This window comes from Myzus persicae, unplaced genomic scaffold (genome assembly GCF_001856785.1).
Source record: "Myzus persicae strain clone G006 unplaced genomic scaffold, MPER_G0061.0, whole genome shotgun sequence".
Classification (NCBI taxonomy): domain Eukaryota; kingdom Metazoa; phylum Arthropoda; class Insecta; order Hemiptera; family Aphididae; genus Myzus; species Myzus persicae.
In genome coordinates, this window is record NW_019104011.1 from 406,042 (window position 1) to 428,797 (window position 22,756).

The following is a 22,756-nucleotide window of genomic DNA, read 5'->3' on the forward strand; positions in this document are numbered from 1 at the left end:
ACAAAAAACGATTCTGAGTGAAGAATATGTAAGTAAGTATATTTTGTGATATACTTATATTGCAATTATAGTATTTTCCTAATATTAAAAAGTTGAATTAATTATTGCCAAAAACATTGTATTTATTTTATTATTAATATTTCATTATTACTACTATTTACATCGTATCATATTATTATTACTAACTTTTGAGTTGACGCTTACTTCCCTTAAAACGAATGTTAATAGGTTTGAGGTATAAATAGACTTCAATGGTTTAGGCTGCATAACATAAACCCCAATGTCTTGAAAATATCATTGTGACAATGGTGTGTGTGTAAAATATAATAATATATGTAAAGGTTTTAAATACCCGCATGCAGTAAATATTTTTTAAGTTATAATTAAGTATAGCGATAATTCTTCGTTTAAGAATCTAATTTCTTCAAAATTTAAACTTTAAATGTCAATATAAAAAAATTGTGTTTTTATTTTTATTTTTTGTGTTTCCAGTAGGTACCTATAAACTTAAGAAAAAGGTTTATTATATTTTCAAACCTTTAGATATCAAAATTATTTCAAACATTTTTATCTACAAAATAAATTTCGATTCTTTAGGAATTTTACCAAAATTTTAATTTCAAATGCTAATAAAAAAAAAGGTATAATAACTACTTTTTGACTGAGCGAACATTTTTTCATCGAAATGTATAGATAAAAACTCTTTAATATCAAATTTTCAAAAAGTGCCCCAAAATGAACAAAATACTTTGAAAGTATAAGTATATAGGAAATGTTAACAGTCAGAGAAAATGTCAAGTATCTACGGTAATTCGTTTTTCTAATATAAAAGTAAATCGATTAAGTTGAAAACTATTTAAGAATATTAACTCCTAATTTTATTTTTGTTCCCCAATCATTGAGAAAAGTACTGGGAATTTTTAATGTTGATTGCCACAAAATATTTACCAATTATAAATCAAAGTTCTTACCAGAAAATATGCAGAAGTCTAAAATAAAAGCTTTATATTGTACTATATATCATTATGTATACAGAAAAAAGTAATAAAACCCAGATCATTGTAAAATCAACACATCCATCGAGTTACATTTGTTCGTACATATTGCTTATCCCAATCGAATTATGCTGATTCTGGGACTCTATAGCATGTTATTGTTTACCAGTTAGTCACCACTTTTTTCTAGCATGGGACATAATATTTTATTATAGTATGAATTGATTTACATTTTTATTTTTTATTTTTTTTACGGTTGTTCTAAGATACATAATATTCTATTATTGATTTATTCCTATGTATTTATTTGTATAATGTTAATTTTAGAGTTGTGCCAACACATAATTTGACCTTCAATATTATGTTGTCATAGTGTTGAAGGTGTAATAATTCACCAAAACTCTCATCTATCTAGTACTAAAAATTAAAATGGAGGATAAAACTGACGGTATCTCGTTCTGAATACATAAAGAAATGTGGGAGACTACGAAAACACTTGTCGTAGTCATAAACTCACAAATCACAATAATCATAATCCATGTCAACTATGATTATACGAGAACGCTTAAAAAGCATGAAAGACGTATTTTTTTTTCCGTATAAACAGACATTATTGTTACGTATCCATATGTAAGTTAAATAGTAAAGTAGTGTTACATATTATATTAGTCTCAATTTATTCAATATTTTGTACCACAACCAAAGACCACGGGGAAAATGAATACACTGAAGATACAAATATTCTCATCCTTACCCCACTACTGATTTTACTACTTCCTATATTCCTAAGAAACATTTAAAATTAAATATAATTAAATATTATGTTAAAAAACATATTTTTATAACAGTTTTTTATTCAAAAATATCATAGAAATCTATTTTTACAGTAAAAATATAAATTACAATAAGTAGATAGTATAAAATTTATTATACTATAGATTATACTCAACAAACATATAAATAGTTAATTCACTTTCTGGTTAAAATGATAAAGTTGAACAAAAATACTTATCATTATTGTATTATAAATTAAACTATTAATATTAGTTAGAAATGTATAATAATAATAACAAACAATGATATTTTTTCACGAATTAATGGAAAACGTGACAGTTTTCGAGACGGTTGAATGTCTTTTTTGTCTCGTTTCAACTTGTGTTTCTGCACCATTTGGATTAGCCGAGAAAAGTAGTTTCGGATCAAGAGTATTTACATTCGATTCGAAGAACAAGCTTGCCACCAACGTCACTAATACAGTGGTTGCGAAACCGATGACTATATAATACATGTAACTTATCTTATACAAATACATGTAATTGTCTTCGTGAGCCCTAAAACAATAACATTTGATTAAGTCTACTGTGCTACAGGATGTCCCATGTGCAAATGTAAATGTAGAAGAATAATTTAGTATTGTTATCCGACATTTTCTTTAGTGCATATTCATATCATATCATGATACCGAAAATATATTTATTGGTGATTTTTTACAGCTTGAATAAAAAGTTGTAATACAGGCATACTTATTAGTTGTCACGTAATAATATATATCACATACACAATAAAAATAAAAAAATAATAAAAATAAATATATATATATTATACAGAAATAAAATAATTAAAATAATATGGATAATATTCAATCATGTTTGGCTAAGTACTTAAATTATTACTGCATACTATACCATTGGCGATAAATGCTAACGCATATAGTAACGTATTTGTATCGAAGTTCCATGTACCTATGTACACAATTTAGAAAATTTATTGAAATCGATATTGTTTTACTTCACTTCTGCACACAGTGTGATCAAGATAACACGGTAACACTAAATATTCGACCATATGATATTTGATTTGGAGTTCTTTACTGCACAAAAGGACTTATGATATTAAACTTGTTTTTGAAAAATTCAAACTTTTAACTTTATTTCAGCAATTGTGTATTAAGACAAATATTTTCATCTCTCTCCCTCCTACCACTCACCAATCCACCGTTGAGTTTAAATTTGAACCACAATATTTGTTTAGACAATATTTAGACGCATAAAGTTCGATCCTAATATATCCGAATAATTCCGTTATTGAAAATGAGTTAGAAATCATATGAATCAGTAAAAATCGTAGAAAATTACAAGGAACTTTGTATTCCATAAAAAATAAACAGTTAATGTGAATAATAACAAAAATGCAAAATATTTTCAAAATATTGTTCGTGTTATTTTATTTTATTTTGATTGAACCTCTGTGTGATTTCTTACGATTTTAAACTCCTCATGAAACACTAAAATATGTTTAAGATAAAAAAAAATTGATGAGTCAAAGTTGATTAAAAAATACTAATGAAATTTTAATGTGAACTAAAAAGGTTGTAGTTTTTTTTTATTGTTTACGTTGTGGAAAAAAATAAAGTATAATATTGAGTATTTTGGAGGCTGGACAAAAAAAAACTCTGAATAAAATAAATGGTCATGCATTCAGTGTTACCTTAAATCATGATCACTCTGTATAGGTGGGTACACGTTTGAATCTAATAAACTATATTTATGTGCCTGATGCTTCTTATATACGATAAGTGAAACCGCACACGCACACACATCAGATGTATCATTTGGTCTTATGTGTAATCCGCGTATAGCTGGTAATACTATACACGGAGGGCTCCAAATTCCAACGGAGAGACTCCGCGTCGACATTTCATACGTGATCCATTCAACATCAAACTTTCGAACTCGATTCGCACAAGATATGAAGTATTCGAGTTATAATAATTTGATCGTATTTCTAGGCCCCACTGTGGGGTGCATAATATTATGTACACGAAACACTGTGATACTCACTCCGGTGTGGCTGCGGTAGTCAGTAGTTGGGTGGCGGTAGACGAAGCGTTTACGTGCAAGTCACGAAACGAGTCCGGCAAACACCCGTTGGTGTACGTGGGCAAATCTTGCACCGGCGGTTTGGGTCCTCCAAGTCCCAGGACGAACGAAAACACGAGGCCCGCGATCAGACCCACCAAAGCGCCCTGTATACATGAGTACAGTTTTAATAATATATAGTAACTGGAACCGATCCGGTGAGACAAAAAACACCAGCCCGACCGACGGATCGTCATCGCCGTCAGCCTATACTTCGGGCATTGCAATTTATAAGATTTGATAGATCATCAACTACGCTTAAAACCGCAAAATAGATCGCCACACAGTACTACTACACTGAAGTCACGCCAATTTCTAAACTTAATATAGTATTGTTCATATTATCATACTATATAATTTCTGGTTAGTGGTAGTTAATATTATTAAACTGTCCAGGGGCGTATACCGTTTTGTTATTATTATTTTTTTTTCTCGAGGGGTGAAGCGGGTAAAAATAATTAATATGTAATACCCACAACGTACAAAATACTGTAATAAGATTAAGAAAAAAAATTAATGTTAAAAACGCATAAATGAGGGGTGTTTAAAAAAAGTACAATCGTTAAATGTATAAGGGAGTAGAACAAGAGTGTAAAAAATAAATGTAGTTTTTTATTTAAAAAAAATTATTTTTTTCTTTGCGTTTCTTCTAATGCTCAGATGGTTATAACTTACAACTTATAACGAAAAACTAAATACTCTAAGTTACATAAATATTGTTGTCATTTCCAGCATCATAATGATGTTTGGTAACGCTGAAAATGTAAAAAACTATCGTCATATACTAAAGCGTAAAATTTTATTGTTTGTACACTCACATTTCGTTCTTCGTTGCTTTATACACAGAGTTTTAAGTTTGAAAGATAAATTTAGAAAATTATCCTTTAGTGTATTATTTTAGTAAAACAATAATTTAATTTATTGAGGGTATAAAATACGTATTTACACATTTTAATAACCGAATAGCACCAGGTGCAGTAGTGAAAAATGGCACTCGAAAATTATGTGTCACACTATTCTTTATATTTAATTTTTACTGTGACAATAGAAATTGGGCACATTATAGTAATAGTATCGTATATCATTTCTTGCTACGACAATGCTATGCATTCATAGCTCGCTATCAACTATAGTTAGTTGTTAGTTATAACTTGTAAGTATACTTTAAGATGTACCTATATCTAGCTAGGGTCTGTTGCGTATCGGTCAAACTTTTGGTCCATTTTTTTTTAAATAGTGTTGACAGATAATAATAATAGAAATAAAGAATTATAATACCGCAATATATATGGCGAACACTTAATTTTTACATCTTTCCCGGACATTTCGTAGGCCCCTCGTCCCGTCCTTCTTAAATTATACAAGTTACAAATTTTCAGTCCACGGTATTATTTTTTTTTATCACCATGCATGTTATTTTAACAAGTCTCTATAGTAGTGGTTCTCAAACTCGTTTTTCGCGTACCACTCATGTGTATTTTTAACCTGTCACGTACCACTTATGTCTGTTTCCATGTTCAAACACAATTAAAAATATCCATTTATCTTCTCTTCGATCTATCACTCTGTGGTCTTCCGCGTACCACTAGTGGTACGCTTACCATAGTTTGAGAACCACTGCCCCATTGCTTTATTGGGTGTCATGGACGTGCGCTTGCAACGAACCACGGTTGATGGTTACCTTTTGGTTTGCGTACGGTACGAGTATGCCTAGAGTGAACACCGCCAACATAGGTCCTCCAATGATTCCCAAAATCACCATCGATGCCTGCAGCAGCGGTCCCACGAAACTCGCACAAAACGCTAACGCTATCGATAGTATCCCGTAGACGACGACAAGGACTTTGAGCCACAGCACTCGTTTCTCATCGGGTATGTCGACGTTGGTCAGTGGCTATATATAATTATACACACCCGAAACACATTCCAATAATAATATCGTTTCGCACTGTTTCAATAGCAATAATAATATTTTAGGACGAGCACTGTGATGTATACAAGTATACAGCTGCAGGTACAAGAGTTACGATATAATATGTGATCAGTGACGTTTTCAGCTTCTTTGAAAGAGAGGGGGGATATGAATTTTCGACTATTCTCAAACCACGTTAAATATTATGCATTATTATTGCTCTATCGTATATTTTATACGATAAAAATAAGCCAAAGGGTGGAGGTAGAAACCCTCCTCTCCCTCCTTGAGCAGTCCCCTCTATGGTTTTAGGGCTTAAAATTACAAAAATATTACTGTGACGTAGTCCTCGAGTGTGACGGCAGCCAGTGAATTGAGGGCTGCGGATACGGAGCACAGTGCCGATGAGCATACACCCGCCAAAAACAGGCCGGTTAATCCAGGTACGTGGGTCATCGTGTCCATCACGAACAGAGCCATCAGCTGATCGCCGCTATTTATTCTGCCCTCCCTGAATACACACAAACGCCTTATCAGTAAGCCGTTCTATAGGTGAACGTAAGTTCGTGGGGTTCCAACTTGATCGGGTCACAGTCCCGGTATTTGGAGAATATGGCCAGGCCCGCGAAGCACATCGATAGCGACAGGAACGCGGTGATTGGCCAAGAGAACCACAGAGTCCTAACCGCGGTACCGTAGTCCTTCATGGTCAGGTAACGTTGCACCTGCACCTGGTTGACACCGTACACCGAGACGTACGTGAACATTCCACCCAGCATCAGAGACCACCAGCTATGCCTGACCGTCGGGTCGATCTGAAAGCTGTCCGAACATTCGTGTACATTAATATTGGAGAACTCACCCACACACAGTGTACCCACTCGTATCAACGCACTTGAACAGTTCTACGCGACCGTAATCGTAAGCGATCCTCCAGATCTCTGACAGTCCGCCAACATCAACCGCTGCCACAGCAATGACGGTGAAAACAGACCCAAACATGAGCAAGGACTGCACTAATAGAAAAACTTCGTTACATCGTAGGTATCATAAAGTATTGTCAGCCTATTTTGATTAGGATCTGTTGTTTTAATATCATGCGAATTCTTTGTTTGAAAAATTTTCCAGGGTCCCTAATTTATTTATTACACATATTTGTGAGGATAATGGAAGGTTTTTGAAAAATGTCGTAAATTAACAGTTGTCGTTTCTACAACCGGGTGTGTTGACAAAATGCCAATTCATTTGATTACAAAATTGGAACATCAAATTCATTTCCAGTTCAAAATATAACATAATATTTGGTAAAAAAAAAACCAATTTTACTCAAAATGTCTGTAATTATGGTATTTCCCTCAACAACTCTTCATTGTCCTTTTAGGATTTAGTTTACAAACCTTTTTTTTAAATTAAATATTAAAATATCGCTTAATATTCAGTATTATCTACACAGACAAACACATAATTTAATTAAAATCATCGTTGGCTTTAATATACGTTTTGGATTGTTATACTTTTGGAATTTTGGATATTAAAATTTTTTATAATGATATATTATATTTTATATTATGATTAACAATGCATTATTTTAGGGATGTTGTTAAGAGATGATTTTGAAAATGAGGATGGGATAACTTCAATAATTTACTATAGAACTATATAAGTAAAGCCATGATGTTATGCTATACTGTTTTGAATTCCACGTATGTTTAATTTAAAGCACGAATTTAATGAAAACTTTGAACCGAAACACGTGTCCAGGAAATTAATTTCTTAGAAATAAATATTTTTGTAAGCTCGAGTTCTATATTATATAGTATACTGCTCATTATTTACAACAATAAGTAATTTAGTAATAGAGAACAAACTTTAGAACGAATTAATCACTGGCGTCTGAGCCAGTTATATAATTTGGTATGTTAACTCATTAGCAAAATTGAACCAAGAATTGTTTATTACATCATTCCGAAACTTCAAAAATAGAAAATCATTTGTACAATGATGATTTCAAAATGTAATGCGAACTTTGGGCACAGAATAGCAAATATAATAATCATTCGTTTTTTATGTAATACATTTTTTCTTTACATCGATTGAAATTGATGAAATGTTTTCAGGCTACATTATTTCCAGCTTTCGTGTATATCATGCACTGACACCTTTATAAAAGTTAAATATTTTCATTAGAATATTTTTAAAACCTTACACTATAGCTCAAACATAAATAATAATTGAAGTAGATTAGATTATATTTTTAAAAAACGAATGAATGTCGGGAAATAATTTCGGAATGGTTCCAGAAAATTTTATTTTCAATGGTCATCGATTTGAATTACAAAGTTCCGTTTACTCTTTACAATATCAAACATATGTATTATCATAAATATGGTCAAAGACAAATACAATTTTATAGGGAGTATCATACAAATGTAATATGAACCTTAGGTAGTATATTTTATTGTTTATAACATTTTAGATATCTACAGAGTCGAATTAAAACTTTTCCTGTAATCGGATTTGAATTATTATGGCGACCGAATTGTATTTCAATAAGTACTCCAGCATGTGATCGTATTACATATTATTTACATTTCATTGGTATTGTGAATATAATTTCAACAGACAAGGAGGTAAATCGAAATTGTAAACCATCTATTTTATTGTTTAATACATTCTGTCGATTCCATAAATATATTTTAATATGATATTTGAATGAGGTTATTGCTATATGTTAATATTGACGTTGCACTTATCGTTGTAATGAACCCGAAACATGGTAGATATTAGTATATTACCAAGCAATGGAGTCAAAATTAAATTAACTTAAATTTAAAAAAACTTATTCCGAGAGGAGGAATAGCCGTGTAAATAGCGGCGTTCTAGTCCCTAACTTATGTGTTCAAAACTATTTGGTTTTAACATGCGCTTTATCGATCGTAATAGGCAATTATGGCCATTCGTACATGAACGTTGTAATTCAACTTTTGTAGCTCGTGAAGTTTCGTTATTTATAATCGAATACGCATTTTTTCATGCCGTCAGTGCAGAACCTCGAACACAATAATTGCAATCCGTGTAAAATTCATAGTTAAAATAAAAAGATCAGAGAACAACTTGACAAATAGAATTAGGGATAGGTATTTTGAGAGCACTGATTGTGTGGTATAGTACGTCATCAGGATGGATTGGGTTCGTCGTATACCAGAAATTCGTTACTTGTAATCGGTGACTATTTCCCCTTAAAATTGGAATCGGTGATAAAAAAAAAGAAATTCCTTTTACTAGCCGATCACTTTGGTTACAAATCGGTCACGATTTTTTGTGACCATCTCCAATGGCTGGTTATAATTTATAATCCCCTCCATAATTATTACTTCTCCTAATTTTGGCACATGTTATCAATGTTGTTATTTTAACAAACTATGATAACAATATTATATTTGATAAAAATATTATTATTTTGTTATAGGAGGGAGTTGGCTATTATTATCAATCGATTATCAACGAATATCAATCCTACCACCGGTTAATTTTTGTTTGTAACCGTTCACTATTAATTTGTCACAGCTCTAATCTATCGAATTTTTGGATACCCACATCTACCATCACAATGAAAAACGTACGATTGCATTATGTAATGGCTTTCGTTGTAAGATCGGTGCCATTTAATTACTAGAAAGGCCGAATCGACGCTATTCGAATCAATAGCCTATAAATTTAAAACCCGCGAGGCTGACCTGAAACAAATCGGTGACGATTACGGCTTTTATCCCGCCCACGGTCGAGTAAAACGTGCACAAAATGCCGACAACCGTCATGGACGCTGTCTGAGAAAAGCCAGCGATCGCGTTCAGGGCCAGCGAGGCCGCGTACAGCACCAGTGCAGTTCGCAGCACCGTTTGGACGCTAAACGCCACGGACGCGACGATTCTGGTCGACTTGCCGAAACGCTCTTCCAAATACTGAAACAATAATAATAATAATATAAACCTATTTTACTTTTGTTTCCTGATATTCTAATAACACGTTAACATCATTTGTATTATTTTGCATTAAACGCGCGCACGCGCTGTGCAATAAAATATATCATATTATTTAGCAGCTGTGAAGTCGCTGAGGTGTCCATGTTAATATCGTACCAACATATTTGATATTATTAAGCGAAGACGCTCGTCGATACACTAAAACAATGTGTGACGGGCAGGCTGTTTTCTTACTATTTATTTTTCGGTTTTCATTTTGAACTACCTGTAATGCGTTTCCCGATCACACTTGAATGACGTCGTTTAATTACTCGGGCCGGAAGAAATGTGCAAAAGAAACATTACATAGTTACACGAACTTCGAGCGCTCGAATTCCGTTGAAAATTACTGCCCGACCGAACTTCAGAGAAAAGTCCGAAAGGGCTAAAATCGAACTACTATGAAAACAATGGCGTGTAAATATATTATTCTCCAGCAATGATCAATAATAAACTAGGTGTTCTAAAAATAACACGGAAAGCTACATTATTTAACGTGATATTAAATAATCAATCATTTTAAACTAAAATAAAAATAATGCATTACATTAATTTAGTCAAGTATAGACATTACATATTGTACAAGAATACATAAGGCTATTGATAAATTTTCTAAAATATATTAGTTACCAAAATAATGTTTCTTGCACACATCGGCTACTCAATATAATATCTTGGAGACATTTAGTTTCCTGTCTTTATTTTTCACAGCATGCGTATTTCAAAATATTTATTAAAATTTATTTTGATAAGTAGGTACATATTATCATAGCATAATTAATGTAAATTTAAACTGTGGACCTTTTGCATTTGCAAAGCTTAACTAACTATAAGTAGGCATTAAAAATAAAAAATAAATGAAGGGAGAAAAGTAATTATGAATTATTAAATACCTACGTATAATGTCAAATATTTGTCAGGAGTCTCATTAAAAAATTAAACGATTATAATTTATAATCGCCTATTATTAAGTACTTAACAGGCGTCCTGCTTCTGTGTGGTTCGTAATTCACATATTATATTGTGTTATTGTAGATAATAACGAAATATTAATTAAAAAACGTTAATTAATTCTTACACAATAGTAATAATAAGTACTGATTCACCTGGTAGACGGATAGATATCCGAGTTTATAGAATACTGGCAGGAAAACATAGGCGACAATAGGTGTGCCGATAATGTTGGATGCATTAATGACCATAAATTGTGTTCCTCTCAGGTAGTTTTCGGCGCTCAACCCGAACATGGCTGTAGCACACATGAAACTGGCCATTAACGAAAACCCCACAGGTATAATGGACAGTTTCTTGTCTCCCAGCATGTATTCCTAGAAATATCATGAATAATATATTATATATATTTGTGTGTGTGTGTGTGTGTGTGTGTGTGTGTGTGTGTGTGTGTGTGTGTGTGTNGTGTGTGTGTGTGTGTGTGTGTGTGTGTGTGTGTGTGTGTGTGTGTGTGTGTGTGTGTGTGTGTGTGTGAATAAATATGTAATTTACAATCATCCGTGCGACACTCCATTAGTAAATGAACAAAAAATAACAATTAATTATAACCAAACCATTGTTTTTTTTGGAGCACCCGGGATTAAAAATGTATAGATGTTGTTATTTTTTCTAATTATTAATTCGTTTTATTTCTGGTATTGGATTATTTTGTATTTGTTTGTTTTTATTATTCCTACCCTGCCAACTGTTTATTTGTTTTTTATGTAAAGAAAAAGCCAGGACAACCATGGCCGTAATGTTGGCCTCAGAGACAAAAAAAACCGTCTTTTTATAATACCTAAATCAATTCATTGGATTATTGAAATACATTGAAAACATTTTAAATTTGATAAAATTAATTTGCATTTATATGAAGAAGGTGGTCAGTACGTTTTTGGTGGACGAATAATCCAATCCTAGATGATATCAATTTATTATATCCCATCAAAAGCAAAATTTTAACTTCCTGAGAAAAAATTATGTTATAATATTATAACATATTTCATTATTTGTTTACACCCGAAGGTCAAATATTTTTGCAAGTAAATAACTGCTTTTATTCATCAATAATAATAAGTAATAACTAATAAGATTTAAAAATGTAGTTTTCCAAGAATTAAATATTTCTAAATATATATAATATTGATTTTTGCATGGACTTTACGTGTGGTATATCTGACATTTTACACCACAGAATGTAATATACCTACTGAGAAACAAACGTGTTTATATTAATCACAGTGAACAAAATAATAAGGACAATATTCTATTTTTTCATACAGACACACAATTTACTGTGAAAGGTGATAATTATAGAATATGGATACATAGTTTAGGTTTTTAAACATAAGTTTAGAACACTTTATATCGCCATTGGGTGCATCCGTCCGTTAGTGACAAGTACATAATAACGAATTTACGATTTTTGATAGGTACCTATATGGATATATGTCTCAAATTTCTTTTAGTTACTTAGTTACTTTAGCTACATACATTGTACAGAGGTATTGAATTATATTTTATTGGATCGTAAAAAAATGCCTACGTTAAGAAAACAGGAATTTAATACGCTTGCAAAGTGATCTTTAATAACCGCAGTTTAATGTTCAAATTTAAAACAGTCAATTAGTATGATAAATTAATCACCTAATAAGCATATATATAGCCATACAGGGCGACCATTTGTATCCCTTAATAATTTGATTTTTTTCAATTTATAAGTGTAGGAATTTTTGAAAATAGTTGAAGACCATATTTTAAAATACTTGTTTCTACTTTTTTTACTTTTAGTCATTTAAGATGTCTAGTAGTGATGTAAACTTATTTCATTCAAATTAAATAGTACAATACAGTACTTATTAGTTATTAAACTTGGACAATTTTTACAAACTATACAATTTTAGTAAATCCAATATAAATTAACATAATCTTCAAATCACCATAGCTCCCATATTACTAAACCTCCATTAATTATTGTGCATTATTATATCCATAGTAACTTAAGTTTGACTATACTGACTCGTTTAAATTTCGATTTTCATGCATCAATATTGTCAAAAATATAATTTGTTTAACAATTTACAGTATAAAGGTTACTGTATAATTTATAGAAAAAATAAGTTTGTAGCGTATACCACTAAACGGCAGTATTTAAATTGTAAAAAAATCTAAGGATTTTAAAATTAAGTCGCTAAATATTCTTGGAAATTCCAAAAACTAGAATTAGCATAAATCCATTATGGAAAAATGAAGATTAGCATGATTGCTATATTACCACACTTATACATATTCCTGAGTCTCCTGTGGGCTGTGACGATACAAATTTCTTTTTATCGAGTAACAACAAATCTTCTTTACTCAAAATTGTCGAGCAAATTATTTTTTTTAAAAACTTTTTATGTGTATAAAAATTAAATTGAGTTATTATAATTTATAAGCTCAGAATAACGACCCTAAAAATGGTTTTACAAAAATGTAAAACGGATGCAATAACTATAATACACCTACTGTATAAAGTATTTATTATACTTGAACAATTTTTACAAATCATAAAATGCTGATAAATTTAATTACATAATGTAAAATAACTATGAAAATCGGTTAATATAATTTTTAAATTACCATATCTCCCATACCACTAAGCCTTGGTCTAATATTCCGTAGTGTTTAAAGTTTAATAACTCAAGAACTATTGGAAGAATTTCAATTTAGATACATCAATATTTTCAATAAAAAAATCTAATTAACAATTCATTGGAAAAATTATGATTTTCGTTTGAAAAAAAGATGTTTCCCGTGTAAACTCTTATAAACTCTTAAAACACCATCTGAGAATCTTAAAATATGGTACTTTTCAGTAAGCTCGGTATTTGTAAAAAAATTGGGATGGACGTGCTCGGTGAATCATCCTGTATACATGGCTACTAAAGTAGACGTATTGTCCAATTGTTCTCCAGGCACAACAATGCGTTCAAATGATTTAAATATACGTTTTGAATACTTATATGTTCAAAAGACTGAACTCGACGGTCGTACGACAAAAACATTACGTCAAACATTGTGATGTCATGTACGATATTATGTGCATATTGATATTGTGTTTTACCTGTGTCGTTTGCTGTTTGCCACCAGTGAGCCGGTAATACACTCCGATCGCGGCGGACGCGAGCAACGTGACCGTAAGCACAACATAATCGAAAGCGCCCAGAGCCATAAATGTATTAAAAAATGTGTATATTTTTTGTACTCAAACAATCAACGCAATTAACACGGCGAGAAATGCACGTATATTATGTACGCTCGCGATAGATTTGAAACATTATATTCATATGACAACGAGTAACGCTTTGAATAATAATGATATAATAACAATAATAATAATAATAATAATATTAGTAATAATACAAATAAAATGACATGCGCGTTTAACGACGAATTTTATCGGCACTAATCATTCTCATTCGAGTTTATAATCTTCATCTGATACAACCACGCATTAAACTAAAGCCACCGTATATACAGGACCATTCAAATGTTGAGTTATCACAAAACCGGTGGGGATTACGATATCGCAAACGTACATGTAATATTTATGTTTGTTGTGCATATATTATGTGACGCATATTTGATAGAATATGGTACATAATATTATAACATTAATATTATACCGAATGCATAGTTACATACTAATAACTAAGGTGTTCATGTATCATTATTATTTGGTATATTTTTCTTATATTTCATATGCCTATAGCAACGCTGGACATGAACCAGATAATAAGTTACAGTTAAGTTAATTTTAACTTTTTAAGATTTAGTTTTAAGTAACTTAATTGATTTGTGTTCATATTAACTTAGCAAGAACAAATTACTTTCAATAAAACCCAAATTAAGTTTTTTTATAAATAATTAGAAAATTAATATTATAAAACGATTACTGATGATACAAATGATAGAACCTAGTTTTACACCACGTTGCTGCTATATTAGCCACAGTCTTTCAATAAAAATATAATTTTTTTATACCATACTGGTATCAAGCAAAATCGTATAAATAGTATAATTATTATATGATAACAAAACAAGAAAGCAAAAAAAGAAAAAAACATAACATATTTTAGGTTTATGTATATAGCTAAGTAATGATTTATCTTAAACTTTGTGGATAGTTGATGATAGTCTCGATTGTTGGCTATTTATATGTATATTAAAAAATGTAATTACAAACTTTAGTTTGCACGTTAACAATTGTTGGCTTCTACGTAACTCATCATAACTTAATTAAGGAAAAAATAATAATGTTTTAACTGTTAACGTTAAAAATGTTTTATTAAATTAACTCGGTTAAAAAATATAATTAACTTGCCCAGTCTCGCTTAATAATCTGATACCCGCAGTATAATAATAGCTGAGGTTATCTCGTCTCACCCTGTATAACATATATAGTAGGCGCCGTCGATTTATATACGACCGCGAACTTACGCCTAACTCGGTGATAATAATACTTAAATGTATAACATCACGGTGACATTTATACATCTATATATAAACGTATTAAATGTCCCTCGTCGGGTCGTACAATAATAAAATATGATTTCTCGTAATCAATTCGAGTCGATTTTATTCAGTCGGTTCGAGTGGTTCGATAATTATTATTTGTCCGATTAATACTACAATATAAGATGGCTTCGGCGAGATCGTTATATTAGTACGAACGCTACCGTGTGATTAAACTTGCACAATTATTAATATTGCAGTGTGTACAGTGTACACATTTTACCATATAATATTATACTTAATTATATTGGTATAAGACTATAGAATGTGACCTGAAGTCCCGCATTCGTCGGTACAGTACAGCAGCGGATTTGTAAGCAGATGTCCTGCTACGTTTTGTGATCGAATCAGCACTGTACCACTGTAAAATGTTTCGATTTTAACTAAACATTCCCCCATTGCCCCGATCTCGAACAAATTGTAATTTTTGTTTTGACTTCAAAACCTTGCCCATACATTAAAAATAATATGTACTTGACGTTGGTTTAGTCATTATGTATTAATGCTATTTTAATATTTCTGTTATTTTTTTTCGTTTTTCAGTGACATCATCATAGATAATATTATATACTTGTAGGGAGGGGCAACTCATTAGAACCAATCTAGGTTAGGTCTAACAAAACCCATCTGGAAACATAAAAAAAATCAGATTGATTATCCTACGGACTTTCATTTGACTGTTTCGCGTTTACAAGTCACATTACCCATAGGCTAAATAGATGTAGATACGACATTGTTGGTATATACAATTATTATAATTATATCGCATAGATTTTTTGCCGTGGTTAAGCGTCGTTTTGAAGACCAAGAAACAGGGCCTTTATATTATTATAATATGTCACGTATAATAATATACGAACGGTACGACAGTTGACGATTTCAGCGATACGACTTTTCGTTTATTTATTTATTTATTAATTTTAGCCATTCCATTCGTAAAAAAAAAATATATATATACATATAATAACAACACGCAAGCCTATACACCGGAAACCGGATTGCTAAATAATTTAATAACTATTGACTTTGCATGCGTCGAACGACTGCCGTGGAAAAAAACAATTTCGAAAAAGAAACGTCTACATGGAACGCAAAATGAAAGTTTTCGTCCACTAGCTATTGCGGGGTTTAATGTATACCACGGTCGACCGGGGCCGACCACGCTCCACCGACAACTGCTGTCCCTCACCGACGGCCGGCGAAATTCAAATATGGCTATCCAAATATTATAATATTATTTTATAGATGCGTGGCGACCGAAAGCATTACAACGCACGGCGATGTTATGGAATAATCATTACTAAACTGTATTGTGTTGTGTGGTATCGACAATATTGTTATAATAATATTATTCAAATATATTTTACAGGTTCAGCATTAAAACTTGCGTCGAACTTTTGTGCCTAATCATATATTATGCTGCAGGGTATACAGAATTGACAATTTTACAACGAAACTACGTTCAAATGCGTCATATACCTCAATACCTGCATGTACTTAGGGTTTAAAATTTCATGAAATTTTTTTTTTTAATATTTCATTTCTATGAAAAATAAAAAATAAAATGTTTAATACTTATATATCTAAAAGTTAACAGTCCTCAACTTGCAAGCGAACACTTTTAAAAGTTGTTTTATTGTATGAAACAAAGAAAAAATATGTATCATATTTACATACAAAATATAATAATAATATAATTTTAAATACAACGAATTTCAACTCAGAAGTTACAGACTTATAAGCCAACTCAACATCGCAAAATATTTTGAAACTCCTATAAAAAAATGTTTGGTGTTTTTTAACAAACCCTATTAACATAATATATTATAGTAATTTGTAAATCTTTGTTGATAACTGATAAGTTATTCATCATCAATGTTTTCTGCGTGTAATCAATATATAACTTGTAATCATCTATAACCGAACACGTTTAGAAGAAGAAAAAATGTTTTTCATAGTTTCATCGAAATATTTCAAGAATAGTGAAGTTTTCAATTTTGAAATATTTCAAATTCAAAACTCTACCTGCACTCCGTAGGCTCACTCCGTATATACCTATATTATACACATCGTGTACATAGATTTATGCGTGGTTTGTCGTTCAATAATGTTGTTGTAATCGAATAGTGAATTAATTAACCGCACTGATTAGACCGGGCGCGTTATGATAATTATACGATGTCTTATGATTTATACTCGTCAATAACAGGCTACAGATATCGAATTATTACTGCAGTGAAACGATATTATATAGTTATTATAACACTCGAGTGTCACACTTGTTATGGCTGCTGGTGAACTATCAAACACATGCATTGTTTTTTACAAATAATAATAATAATAATACCTATAGTACGTTAATTCCTCGGTACGCATGTAATTGGTGACTATTTTGTACCCAGCCGAAAAAATAGTGTTTTCGTTATTCACTTCGACAGAGCCATTTTGACGCATAAGCTTAAAAGGTTTTGTTTGCCGAGCTTATTACTTTTTTTTTTCATTTTGCCACGGTCGCTTCGTACTTTGTTCGCTTTTTCGAATTTATTTATTTATTGTAAACGGGTATAAGAACCCTTTCAGAAAGTAATGCAGTGCAATTAGACATAGAATAATAATGACAATACGAGTACAAAAATAAGAAATGACAAAAAACAGCGACAAGGACATTGGATATCATAAACTTAATGGTCATATTATATAGCGATCGAGTAGAACTACCTATAAAGTAGCATTGAAGCTAAACATACACTTTGTTTAAAAGAATCAAGTGACATAAAAAAGAAGTCTAATGTGATCGGCAATAAAGTTAGATGTTAAGAGAGTAAGTTATTTTTCAAAAAAAAAAAACGCGGAACTGCCTAGTTGGTCTTATAAAATGAGAGGTCAGGTCGGGTATAGACAATAGGAATATTGTACATTTCCGATATAGGGTGGGTATAATTATAGGTATCCATGGTGCATATATTACCATTATTTTAACAATATTAAAGGGTTTCGACGAGCCCGCGTTGTTTGCAGGCCACCCGTTCGAATGGCATAAAGAACAACAATATTACTCCGTCCTCTCTGGCTGGGTTCATGTCGTCGTCAGTTACGGTGGCGAACTATTGATCCCACCCCATCCGTCGGGAAAAACTTTTTTCGGTACCGCCAACGTGCAGTATGCATATATAGTGTACACTGTGTAATGTATAATATCAGCAACGTCTAAATACGGAATTCTGCTCAAAGGCAGCTAGACCAGTGACCGAACGGGGTCAGAAACATGAGTTGAAAAAGTAACGCTGTGACGTCCCCCGGTCGCGGGAATTTCGATTTTTCGGTGCCCCCCGCGTATTACGACATGACACGAGGGTCGCGAGGCGTGGAATATCTGAAACCGGGCCAGGACGAATTATACTGCTCTGGTAGATTTAAATAATTTGTATTCAAAAACGGTTTTGCCGTTTTCAATAAACGCATGGAAAAAAATACACAAGTCAAACAAAAAGCTGTTCAGATACTCGATCATTGAAATAATCTGATTTCGATTTAGATTATAGCAACAATATATTGTGTACCCATAACCTAGGTAATATTGGACGTGCGGTATGATTGATCACTGGAAAATATCGAAAATTCCGAACTGCTTGCAAATTGTATTATACTATCGCTCTTGATGATATTTACTTAGCACACTTTTAGAATAATCATCGAACCGTCTTTTACCCGGTGCTTGAAACATTGACTCTGAAAATGTTTTTTTTTTTTTTTAAAGGTACATACTAATATTGTTGTAATCTCCTCGAAGGATACGTTTATTGTATTATATTTTGAACCTTTTTTAAACCGCATACAACTCGTACACGGCGTCCAATTATTACTTTTTGTTTTGTTTTGGAAAACATCTTAAAACTTTGAAATATCTATGTGAGAGGTACCTATATTATACGGTATATTTTCATTTTTATGATGTTCGATACTAAAATAACTGTTAAACCAAATGGTTTATGCTCAATGCTCCCATAAACACAACATTGTACATTTGTATATTTGTACCTCTACTCGCATATCATACATTTTATTAAAAATACAATTTCGTTTTCATTTTTTAGAGGCCAAACTTTTATTTATTGACCTTAAAAGTAGACAAACTCGTGAAATCATAATCAACCGTAATACTGTAACACGTGTATAATATAAGTTGTACATAATATATTTCGAGTGGGTGTAATTGTGTATATATTGGCCTACAGTGAATAAATCACGGGGCTAACCGTAAAAATCAAAACCAAGAGTTTATTCGGGCGCTCGCCGATTTGATGGTTTGCCAAGTCTCCGATGGATTTATGTTACAAAATTACAATCGATAAAATAAACGCCCTCTCCCCTCCCCTCCCAGTCATAATGACTCTCACATTATTGCCCGACTCTAAAGCCAGGTATATAATATACCAATAGGCAAGCGCATCCAAAAATGGTTCACGGTGTGCGCACCGTGCTTAAAACCAACCCAACACTCGTTCATTTGTATAGCCAGTACAAGAGTCTGTACTTGATAAATATTAAACTATATTATTAATAATTTATATTTCGAACCCGTCGTCCGTTTCATAGTAATTTGATTTCGCGGCCCGCAAAAGAAGACAGCCCACATGTGCTGCAAATTATACAAAGGCGCACTTTAACCGCTGTTTAATCTCATTAAACACAAAATTAAAATAACGCGTGCAGGTCAATTCACTTCGCGCATCGGTCAATGGGAAATGTCGTCACGTGGCGTTTATTATGGTATACCTACCTATACTACGGTTGTGTTGAAACGTTTCAAATTCGCCATTTCTGGTGTTTGCCCACGCCGAGAGCAGTTTAATAAATGGCTCTTGCATGAAACACGAACGTGATGAAAAAATAAAAATGAAAAAATTACACAATTTAATGTGATTGAAGTGACAGTTTTAGTGGAGCTTAGCGTCAAAAAAAAAAAATGTCCGTCCGTTTCATAAAGGGACAAAAATATTGTATTTTTTTTGAAAACTGATTATATTAGTCCTCGTGTATATGTGCAATTTATGTACAGTATACACATAAAATCTTCATTTGGTCATATGTGTGTGTGTGTGTGTGTGTGTGTGTGTGTGTGTGTGTTAGGGTGAGCGTATAATGTATACATTTACGAATAAATTAGAATGAATTCGCGTGTTTAAACGTAAGCTGGTATTACAATAATATTGTACCATTATACAACGGACCTTTATTTATAACACATTTTTAAATTTAATTTGAGACATTTCAATAGAAACAGCAATCAGTATTATACTTATTGTTGAGTATATAGTATCAAATACATTTTTTTTTTTAAACTGTCAAAATAAAAATCTTATTATATAATCACGAAATGCAAACAACTAAATATTTTACTATTACATTTTGTTTATTAGGTACATTAAATATAACAATAATTGTTCATTGATTGTCAACCAATGACTTGTCAAAATATTCTTGATAAAAAAAGTAACAAATAATGATTGTTCATTGTTTTGTGAATTTGTGATATTACCACACAAATAAAATCCACATTATTGAATTATTTTCGTTTATTATCATCTTCCTTTAACAACAAAAATAACAAATAAATTTAAAAAAAATTAAATTGTAAGAAAGATTGAGAAAAATATGTATTGAACTGTAAACAATTGTATATAAATAAAACATATTTTTTAAAACAATTTTATACAACCACGAAAAAACCTATGCATGAAATGTTGTAATATGTTGATATTAAAGTTAAATATCTTGTAGTGCCTATAATTATATTATATCCATAATGATTATATTGTGTTTATTTCGAAGTATAGTATGTATAGATATTAAATAATAATTTTATTAGAATGATTATCAGTTACCAGCTATCATTGACAAAAAATAAAAATGTACATTTATCTTTAAATACCTATAATATATTTTACATACATTTAAAAGAATATCCAAATCATATAAAATAGATACATTTTATAAAAATTAATATGATTGCTACTTATATTTTATTCCAAATAAAAATACTGAACTCGGTTATAAAAAATATATATACTAATTTTAATATAAGTTCCAAGTTTCAATTTTTATAATAATATTCAACAATGCGAAAGCATAAACACCTTCAATAAGTAATGAATAATCATGATAATATAATTAGGTATTGTGATAAGTAATAGAATAAAAAATTATATTTTGCACAACTATCTACTAAAAATTAAATTAATAATGTGCTTGTATTGTATGGAAGAAAGATAAACGACAGTGATTTATTTTTAGTATTAATGTTACATCTTTTTTCCCCATTAGCTGTCAAGTTAAATCTCATCAAACTTTATCACAACAAATTTCCAGTTATTGAACATTCATGAATTTTGAAGTATGGCATTTTTAACGAAATTTAAATATCTCATATAGATGGAAATAATCGATAAAAATATGACGGGCAGTAACAATTATTATTTACAAACAAATCATTAAAATTTAACACAGTATTTAGTGTGGTGGAATATAAGTAACTAGAGATTTTGAAAACCGTGTTCCTTCTATCGCACAATTATTTTCTAATTTTTTTAATCACTTTGTATTTTATACTAAGTATAAGTATTCTGAGCAAGATAAAGTATGCTTGATACATCCTCATTATATTGCAATCAGACTTGAAAAAATTATTAATCGTTGAGCCGTTCGGTTGAAATCATAAAGTAAAATAAAATATTTTATAAAAAAAAACACGACGTTACGACGAAATATCAAATACTTACCTACGTTTAAACAATACCTTTAAAAAAAAAATATATTTAAATGTTTAAAATTAAGTTTTGCTTGTGAATAAAACAAAAATAAAATTATGAAAATAACAAGAACAAAATAAGTGTAGTCTTATAGGTAAATTTTAAAATATGGCAAGCGATTACATTCCGCATGTGTAAGATTAGTGACTTTTTAGAATTTAAAAGCTTTTTGAAACGTGAATCCCCTTTTTGTGAACAATATGCTGTACCTATATATTGGTATATGTATGTATACTCGATGGTTAAAAAAATGGTTTATTAAGCCAACGACCCGGTTTACACGATCCTTTTTGTACCACATCATATTATTGCACATTAAACGTACTATGTGTGTACTTACATTGCACGTGAGTACGCCTGTTTTTCCAGGTCACGTACTCTACATGTCACAATAGGTCTCGTGAAGTACGAATAATATTCGTCACTGGTGCCAATCGCCATAAAATATAGCATAATCACATATTATTATCTTGATATCTATATAGGTTATTGGATATTATATTAAATTACGATATTATAGGTGTAAATAACTTCCGGTAGGACTTGAGCCAGA

At 31.2% G+C, this 22,756-nt stretch overlaps 1 protein-coding gene across 1 annotated transcript; it reads right to left on the reverse strand.

The window, feature by feature from the left end:
- Positions 1 to 1,935: 1,935 nt before the first annotated feature.
- On the reverse strand, positions 1,936 to 14,343 carry LOC111037539 (putative sodium-dependent multivitamin transporter). The gene is made up of 9 exons (XM_022320177.1): positions 13,944 to 14,343; positions 10,954 to 11,175; positions 9,563 to 9,787; positions 6,721 to 6,836; positions 6,405 to 6,647; positions 6,162 to 6,336; positions 5,595 to 5,807; positions 3,836 to 4,020; positions 1,936 to 2,326 (listed from the first exon to the last, which is right to left on the reverse strand). Exons 1-9 carry the CDS (start codon positions 14,049 to 14,051, stop codon positions 2,083 to 2,085), a joined length of 1,731 nt encoding a protein of 576 aa, XP_022175869.1. The 5' UTR covers positions 14,052 to 14,343; the 3' UTR covers positions 1,936 to 2,082.
- Between the last annotated feature and the right edge of the window lie 8,413 nt (positions 14,344 to 22,756).